This window comes from Cricetulus griseus, chromosome 4 (assembly GCF_003668045.3).
Source record: "Cricetulus griseus strain 17A/GY chromosome 4, alternate assembly CriGri-PICRH-1.0, whole genome shotgun sequence".
Lineage (NCBI taxonomy): Eukaryota > Metazoa > Chordata > Mammalia > Rodentia > Cricetidae > Cricetulus > Cricetulus griseus.
Window position 1 is genome coordinate 102,186,976 of NC_048597.1, and position 9,518 is coordinate 102,196,493.

At 42.6% G+C, this 9,518-nt stretch overlaps 1 protein-coding gene across 4 annotated transcripts; it reads left to right on the forward strand.

The window, feature by feature from the left end:
* Positions 1–222: 222 nt before the first annotated feature.
* On the forward strand, positions 223–9,239 carry Vps29 (VPS29 retromer complex component). Of its 4 annotated transcripts, none has more exons than XM_027414051.2 (5): positions 223–391; positions 2,288–2,299; positions 5,585–5,776; positions 8,006–8,241; positions 8,761–9,239. In XM_027414051.2, exons 1-5 carry the CDS (start codon positions 389–391, stop codon positions 8,876–8,878), a joined length of 561 nt encoding a protein of 186 aa, XP_027269852.1. In that variant the 5' UTR covers positions 223–388; the 3' UTR covers positions 8,879–9,239. The 4 variants fall into 4 exon arrangements, with proteins under 4 accessions (XP_027269852.1, XP_027269853.1, XP_027269850.1 ...); XM_027414049.1 differs by having other exon boundaries at positions 374–436; XM_027414052.2 differs by lacking the exon at positions 2,288–2,299 and having other exon boundaries at positions 226–391.
* Positions 9,240–9,518: the final 279 nt, after the last annotated feature.

A 9,518-nucleotide genomic window follows, 5' to 3' on the forward strand; every position in this document is an offset into this window, starting at 1 on the left:
TGAGATACTTCACAGACGTTAGGCTCTCCCTTTTCGAGGTAGCAAAGCAAGAAGGGCCGCTCCACCTTTCACCTGACCGCCCGTCATCCCGCACTTCAGCATGGCTATCGGGAAAACAGGCAGGGCGGGCGGAAACGCGCCCCCCGCAGGTACCCGGATGTTACTCGCACTTTCTGCGATCTCAGCCTCTACCTTGCCCCACCCACGTTTACTTCCTCCTAGCCCGGTTTCGCTGTCTGACGGGAAAAAGACCCTTATGGGACCCCGTAGGACAGTCTCTCGCAAACTCCGCGTCTTATTGGTGGCGGAAGAAGTGGGCGGGTCTACCAAGGAGCCCGAGGAAGAGGGCGGCGGCTTTCGTGGTGACTGAACGAAGCCCGGTGACAGGATGGTGAGCACCGCGGCGGCGGCGGCGGCGGCGGCGGCGGCGACCCGGGTCGGGCCAGCATGCTGCGGCGTCGGGGACGAGGACGATCCGGGGGGCTGGGGCGGGCGAGTTGAGTCGCGAGCCTGGGAAGGCCGCGGAGGAGGGACGGGAGGATCGCGGCTGGCCAAGGGTGCGGCCCGGCCTGGTCGCCCCTCGCCCCAGCGGCCAGAGGGCGTGCGAGGAGGACCCGGCCTCTCGTCCTGTCACGAGATCGGCTCGCTGCGGCCAGGGGAGGCCTCAGGCCGTCCGTGTGGCCCGACATTTCTCTCCTGCTTCTCCGGGCTTGCCGGGGACAGCCGGCCTCGGTGCAGAACGAGTAGCCGTCGCTGCACTGGCCACTCCGGGCCAGGACCCGAAAAGGGACTGCTTGTCTCCTGTGCCTGCTGCGGCCCCTTAGAACGAACGCGTCTGAGAGCTTTAGCTTCCCTAGTCTGTGTCAGGTCTTTGCCTCTCACCCACCCCCTCCCTATAGATTGCTGCCCCCACGACCTTTGTTGTATGAAGTCTGGGGAGCAGACGCGTTCCTCTAATCAGACTTTTTAAGGCGTCCTTTGCTCTCCAAAGTTTGGAGAGGGTTTCTGTTCAGCTGTGCTGGTGGTGCTGACGAAGGTTAAAGTGAAGGCGCCTCTCTGGCCGATGGGCACACGTTGCGTTGTTTGCAGAGATAATTCTTGTTCAAACGGCCTTTGAAAAGGTGGTTTATTAGCGTTCCAACGATATGTGCTTAAATTCACCGGATTTTTGCTTCTAAACAGACCCCAGTTTAAAGTGGACTAGTTCCATGTTTCTGAAGTCGTTTTGAGGAGTGAACACTTAGGCTTAAGGGTTGTTAACCTGTTATTCATCACGTTTCTTTTAAAAAAATATTTCTTTTTAATTTGTGTGCGTGTGCCTGCATGAGTTTATGTGCATCACGCAAGTACAGGTGCCACTGGAAGCCAGAGGGCTTGGAATCCCCAGAACTGGAGTTACAGGCAAATGTGAGCTGCCATGTGGGTACTGGGAATCAAATCCCGGTCCTTTGTAAGATCAGCAAGTGCTATTAACTACTGAGCCATCTCTTGACGCCTAAGGTTATATCGATGTAGCCCTAGCTGGCCTGGAACTCAGAGATCTGCCCGCCTCTGTCTCCTGAGTGCTGGCCCCAAAGGAGTGTGCCACCACACCTATTGTGTGTCGGTTTTTAATTGTCTTATTCTTTTTTTTTCCCCCAACTTTTTTTTATTTGAATTAGAAACAGGATTGTTTTACATGACAATCCCATTTCCCTTCTCCCACCCGTCCTCCCCTAATTGTCTTATTCTTTCCTTGACATTTTCATCATTTGATTATGTACTCATGTTAGTAATGCCTTCTATAGCAAATAATAACTTCTGGAGCATGGTTTTTCACTACTAGAACTTCAAATATAAAAAAATTAAGACCAGTGTACTCCAGAGACAGCAAGACCCCAGGAACCAGAAAAGGATAGCCTTAACCATTTCTGATGGATTCTTCAAATTATAAATATCTAGTCTTACAAAGAGTAAACCGGATGAGAAATAAGGGGACAGGAGTCAGTGTGGCGAGCAAGATGAGAAAATGTAGAATGACATTGGCAAGGTGAATTTGCTGTGTGGGGGTGTTTGTCCTGTGTCTAAGAGTAAAGTGAGTAGTTTTTGGAATTATTTTCAGCACAGCTGATTTTTAACATTTCTTCCATAACATTCAGAAATCATTAACAAATTTTGCATATTTGGTATGTTTTTTCTTTTAACTTTTGTTGGCTTTCTTTTAACATTGGTCATGTTTCACCCTTTTTTTTTTTTTTTTTTTTTTTTTCATTCCCCTGTCTGCAATCAACTTCTTCATTCCACTAAGGCTGGGCACAGAGTAAGTTTCTTTTCTCCGCTCCTACTAACAATGGTGGTTGGGTGGCTGATAACTGATCTCTCAAGTAGGAAGTGACCCAATCCCCATGCTTGGTTTGGGTTGTTTCTTTTATTGAATATAACAAGACTGCTGTTTCCAGATTCTTTGCTGCCTCTCCTGTTTGTCTAACCTGAGTTGTCACCATGAATTTAGGCAGGGGCACTTGTGACCTATGTCATGTATTTCTTATAACTTGGTCACCAGCAGAAAACCATAGAATTCTGTACTACTGTGGATCCTTGATAGTTCCTGTGTGACTATCCAGACAGTTCTCACATTTTAATCATCAAGGATATTGATGACACCTCATAGAATTGGTGTCTTCAGTCTTGATACAGTACAGTGTGTCACTAATGTTCTTTCTGGTACATTCTGACTGAACAGTTCATTTTTAGTCCCAGAGATTTTCAGCCTATTTTAGACATACACCCTCTCAGGAGTTCAGAGTTCTTTCTTTTAATATAGAAAATGTTTTTCAGCATCCCACAATATCTCTGTTCATCAATTCAAATCTGAAGGGATCCCCTCTAAAATGAAGATTGTTCTGTGTCAAGGTACTTGTCTACTGATTGAGGGTGGATACTTTGTAGTGGTTTTAGCTTTCACAGGTTTCTCCCAAAGTGCTCATTTTGTGACTGCCTGCCCTTTCTTCGGCTACTCTGTGTCCTGATAACAGTTCTTTTCTTTACAATCATTTTGACTTGTGTTGCCAGACAAATCAAGCTTGTTTTCATAATCATTCTCATTTCACACATTTTGGTTTTTGATTGGTTTTAAATTTTAATTAATTTTTTTAAAAATTAGTTATTTTATGTAGATGTGTTATGTCTGTATGTCTGTCTGTTCACCACCTGTGTATGCCTGGTACGGCCAGAAGAGGGTGTCAGATCCCTTGGAACTGGAGTTACAGACAGTAGTGAGCCACCAAGTGCTGGTAATCAAACCTGAATACTCTGGAAGAGCAGTCAGTGCTCTTAACCACTTAACCACTCTCCTCCAGCTGCTAAATTAACTATTAAAAGTTAATTTTAACATTATGGTGGTAAAAGTATTTGTTTTATCATTTTAAACATGTAATGCTTTCTTTGATACTGTTCAGTGATAGCCGTGTCTTGAAAAGCAGTTAAGAGTGTGTGCATTGATGAATGGAACATCTGTATGAGGAAAATCCTGTAAGGTGTGCTTATACTAATCAACATGGGAAATCTCTTTTGCTCTCAGGGGGCATGTGTTATCTTTAAATGAACCCCCCCCCCCCGACAGGGTTTCTCTGCGACTTTGGAGGCTGTCCTGGAACTAGCTCTTGCAGACCAGGTTTGTCTCAAACTCACAAAGATCCGCCTGCCTCTGCCTCGCAAGTGCTGGGATTAAAGGCATGTGCCACCACCACCTGGCCACACACATACCTTTTTCTGGACAGGATTTCACTGTGTAGTTTTAGCCGGTCTGGAGCTTGCTATGTAGACCAGGCTGGCCCTGAATTTACAGTAATCTGCCTGCTTCTTCCTCCTTGGTGCTGGGATTAAAGGAGCGCTCCACCATGCCTGTTTTAGGGGCATTTTAATTGTTTGGTAATTCAGAGCAAATTTTATTTTTGTCATCTGAGACTTCTTGTGGCAACTCTAAACTAACCCATGCTAAACTCCTCACTCAACTATCTGGCTTTTTTGTTTTTACTTCTCTAATACACATAAATAATTGTGAAAGTGTTATTTATTTATTTATTTTGGTTTCCCGAGACAGGGTTTCCCTGTGGCTTTGGAGGCTGTCCTGGAACTAGCTCTTGTAGACCAGGCTGGTCTTGAACTCACAGAGATCCGCCTGCCTCTGCCTCCCGAGTGCTGGGATTAAACGCATGCGCCACCACCGCCAGGCGAAAGTGTTATTTTTAAAGTTTACAAACTATACTGAGGGGGTGGAAGAAGCAGTTTTATCCAGGTAATATAAATATGAAAGTGGGGGTTTCTAGTGAAAATAGCAAAACATAAATAAACTGCACATTTGCGTCTATTGAGACTCTAAGCATAGGCCTTTGTTCCTTGTAACATGCTGCTAAGAATTTGAAGTAACACAATCAGTTAATTTGGGCTGATGTTCTTAGCATGCACTATAAAATTAACTTTTTCCCTATTCATTTTTATATTTATATACATACATATATATGTATCTATATTTTTTTGTGTATGATAGTTTCATTTTGCAGCATTGGCTGGCCTAGAACTGGAACTTGCTTGGCATGTAGCCCAGGTTTGCTTTGAACTGGCAGTCCTCCTGTCTCAGTCCCCTGAATGCTGGATTTACAAACACGAACCACTATATTCTATATATTCTTCCTCCCATCCCTTCCCCTTTCCCACTCCTCTCCTCCTCTCTCCTTTCTTCTTTCTCCTTTTTGCTGCAAGGTCTCATTGTATTATCACTTTGTAGACCAGGTTGTCCTCAAACTGCCTCTGCCTCCTGATTGTTAGGATTAAAGACATGTGCCACCACTGCTCAGCCATATTCAATTTAAAAAAACAAATAAGCAGCAAAACTCTTTTGCCTGCATGTATCTAATCACACCAGATAGTGCAATACCTGTAAAGCTCAGAAGAGAGCATCAGTTCCACTAGAACTGGAACTAGAGGGTTCTGAGCTGTCTTGTGGGAGCTGGGAATTGAACCTGGGACCTCAACAAAAGTAGCCAGTGTTCTTTGATATCTAAGCCATCTCTCTGGGGCCATGTCATTTTGTTTCTGATCATTTCCATTAGCAATGTTTTTATTAGAGTTGCAGAAAGGATTACTGTGATATTAAATGCTATAGATTCCAGCTGTATATTGTTCAGTTTGCAGTTTTCATTCTATTCAGTGTAATTTATGGGTTTCTAAATCAATCTTTTTTACTTTTTCTGAGACAGTATCTCTGTGTGGCTGTGGCTGACCTAGAACTCACAATGTAGACTAGGCAGGCCTTGAACTTGCAGTGGTCTCTTGCCTCTGCCCCCCTGGTGCTGGGATTTCAGGTGTGTGCTGTCACACCTGACTCGTGAATTGTTTTAGAAAACTTGATTTTATTCTATTTTTTGATATCCAACATAAGATTAGTGTAGAACATGTTTGTTGATCCACGATAGGAACTGTATTAGTAACTTCTGCTCTGTTGGGTTCTTGGAATCTCTGACAAGTTTAAAGGGGGATTCATGGGAAAATCATGTTGTCTGCCATCATGTCTAATGCCGTGTTTGTTTCACTCTGACACATGAAGTTGGTGTTGGTGTTAGGAGATCTGCACATCCCACACCGGTGCAACAGCCTGCCGGCTAAATTCAAAAAACTGCTGGTGCCAGGAAAAATCCAGCACATTCTCTGCACTGGAAACCTTTGCACCAAGGAGAGTTATGACTATCTCAAGACTCTGGCTGGTGACGTCCACATCGTAAGAGGAGACTTCGATGAGGTGCCATTTTCCTTTCTCTCTTATCTATGCCCCTTTCTTGCTTCTTTGCATAACCTTTATCCTTTAGACTTGAGTTTTTCCATTGTTGTCCCCACCACCTTGAAAAGTTACCCTAAGGCCTAAACAAGTTGGGTGTTTACTTGTCTTACTTGTTTACTTGTCTAAACATACACAATGTCTGGGTTCAGTCCTCAACATCACAATTATTTGTTACCGAAATACAAATTACAGGTGAAATATCCATTAGTTTATAGCCAGAAGCATTATGGGTTAAGGCATTCTCAGATTTGGGGACACTTGCACATATGTAATGAGATATTAGGGATCTAAGAGCCAGGTCTAAACAGCAATTCATTTTTGTTTTATTCCTACATAACTTATATGCATAGCCTGAAGATATAAAGTTGTTGAATTCCTGGCCTCCTGGGTCTATAAAACAAGACCCTGTTTGGAGGGGGAATAAAATTAAGCGTTCTTATGCCGGGTGGTAACGGTGCACAACTTTAATCCCAGCACTCGGGAGGCAGAGGCAGAGACAGGCAGATCTCTGTGAGTCCAGGCTAGTCTGGTCTACAGAGTGAGTTCCAGGACAGCTAGGACCACACAGTGAAATCCTGTCTCAAAAAAATAAAACAATGGCTGGAGAGATGGCTCAGAGGTTAAGAGCACTGGCTGTTCTTCCAGAGATTCCTGAGTTCAATTCCCAGCAACCACATGGTGGCTCACAGCCATCTGTCATGAGATCTGGTGCCCTCTTCTGGTGGGCAGATATACATGGAAGCAGAATGTTGTATACATAATAAATAAACAAACAAATAAACAATTAAAAATAAGAGTTCTTAAATTTCAGCTTTGCCAATTAGTTATTAAGTAATGTAATTCTTGAAAGTTACTTTTCTTCTGACTCTCAATAAATATGTTGGAATTGAATAATTCACGATAAACATGATTCCAATATGAATCTTAAGCTTTTCAAAAATTCTTTAACTTGGTTGGTGCTTTCAAAGCATTTAGGGCCATTGAGGTGGCTCTGGGTAAAGATGCTTGTCACCAAGCCTCGACCTGGTTTGATCCCTAGGACCCACATGGTTGAAGGAAAGAATTAACTCCAAGTTGTCTTTTGGCCACATGCGTACAGCAGTGCACATACACACAAAATAAAAATTAAAAATCTCGGCTGGGCAGTGGTGGCGCACACCTTTAATCCCAGCACTTGGGAGGCAGAGGCAAGCAGATCTCTGTGAGTTCGAGACCAGCCTGGTCTACAAGAGCAATTCCAGGACAGGCTCCAAAGCTACACAGAGAAACCCTGTCTCGAAAAACAAAAACAAACAAATTTAAAAATCTCAAAAACCACAGAGTTCCTTTATATCAAACAGAATGAACATACAGTGTTCATATTTAGCAGACTTAAAAAAGATTTGGGGTAAACTGTGAAGGTGGCATGATGATTAAAGACTAGAGAGAGAGGAAAGAATGGCCTACCTGTTAATTAGAATATAGGTACAGTGTATTAAGAAATATATTAAGGCTTCTCTATTTGTGTTAAAGATAGTTTAATTGGCAAGGCTAAATTTCATTTTTAATTTGCTAAATACACAAACTCTAGAGCCATGTAACCATGGTTTGGATCTCACCTCTAACCACTTATTGGCATATAACCTTGGGCAAGTTATTTCAGCTTTGTGCCTTAGTTTCCTCATCCATAAAACCTGGACATAATTTAAATAAACCCCAGCTTGCAGGTCATGTGAAAATCACAAGTTTAGGGGATAATTACTCTTTCAAAATTTTTTATTGCAATATTTGTGGGTGCATGCATGCACACATGTGCTGTAGTACTTGTGTGAAGGTCAAAGGACAAGAGCTTGTGAAGTTAGTTTCCTCTCTGCGTCACGTGGGACCCAGGATAGACTCCAGGCTTGGGGGCAAGCAACTTTACCTGCTGAGCCATCTCACCAGCTCAGGAATAATTATTCTTTATAGCCCATCCTAGAGAATCCACATTCTACAGAAATTAACTCAATAAAGCGGTTGCTTGGCAGCTTCTAGTTTACATTGGCTGAATTGGGTTTTAAAAACCATTGCAGTATTACAGGCTGAGGAGAAACTTTTTCTAAATGTAGGGTGCTATCTGAAGATAATCTGTATGAGACTGAATATTTAAACAAATTGAGTAAGTTTCTATCTGAAATGTGTGTTTTCTTTATGTCTCTTTTTTTATATTAGAATCTGAATTATCCAGAACAGAAGGTTGTGACTGTGGGGCAGTTCAAGATTGGTCTGATCCATGGACACCAAGTTATTCCATGGGGAGACATGGCTAGCTTAGCCCTGCTGCAGAGGCAGTTTGATGTGGACATTCTTATCTCAGGACACACACACAAATTTGAAGCATTTGAGCATGAAAATAAATTCTACATTAACCCAGGTTCCGCCACTGGGGCATATAATGCCTTGGAAACGTAAGTACCACAGCTTAGCATTTAGAGCCTAAGAAAAGGTAGTAATTGCACATGTGACATTTCATAAAGAGAAATACAACATTTAAATAAGAGCCTGTGTGGTGGCACACAACTCTAATCCCAGCCCTCCAGAGGCAGAGGCAGGCAGATCTCTGTGAGTTCAAGGCCAGCCTGGTCTACATAGTGAAACCCTGTCTCAAAAAACACACAGTAATATAGGTAAATCTTTATGTCAGTGATCCCTTTTTATTATTCTTTTCTTTCTTTTTTGAGACAGTGTTTCTCTCTGTAATAGCTTTGGCTGCCCTGGAACTCACTTTGTGTGGACCATGCTGGCTTCAACATACAGAGATCCACCTGCCTCTGCCTCCCAAGTGTGCCACCACCACCCAGCTACTGTTGTTCTTTATAATGTGCAGGTAACACGATCATATTTCTCTTGAGTTCAATACCTTGAGTTGAAATTTACAGTGCTATTGCTTTAGTACAAAACACTAACACTGTTTATTTTTCTTCCAGAAATATTATTCCGTCATTTGTGCTGATGGATATCCAGGCTTCTACAGTGGTCACTTACGTCTATCAGCTTATTGGAGATGACGTCAAAGTAGAACGAATTGAGTACAAAAAATCTTAAGCTAGGCTTGTCTTGATCACTTTTTTTTTTCCATTTCCTTGTTCACATCAATTAATTAAACACTTAAAGGCACACAGTTGTATCACTTTTATAATATTTTGCACTAAAATGTCTTCTCTGTTTAATACATACTTGCTCTGAGCTTCTTGTAAACTATAATATACTTAGTTTGCAGTATATGTTTTCTTTGAAAGGAAGTCCATCATACAGGATAGGGCCATGCTAGAAAAATTTAAACTTGTAAATATCTTCCTACTTGGTAATTGGACTTCATTACAAAACTAGTGCATGAAGAGAAAGAATCCAGAATTTCTATGTATGTTTTCTCTTCTCTGGTAATAAATGTTTACCTTCCACTTAAGACTTTCTTGAAAACCTGTGTTTAATTTAAAAACCACAGACTTGAAATCCCAGCACTTGAGAGATAGAGGCAGGTAGATCTCTTAAGAGTTGAATGGCACACCTGGCATTGGTGGCACACACTTTTGATTCGTGCACTCAGAAGCCAGCCCGGTCTGCAGATGCAGTTCCAGGACAGCTAGGGCTGTTACACATAGAAACCCTGTCTCAAAACACACAAAACAAACAAAAAAATCAGAGGGCTAGAGAGATGAGATGGCTCAGTGGTAAAAGGCACTGT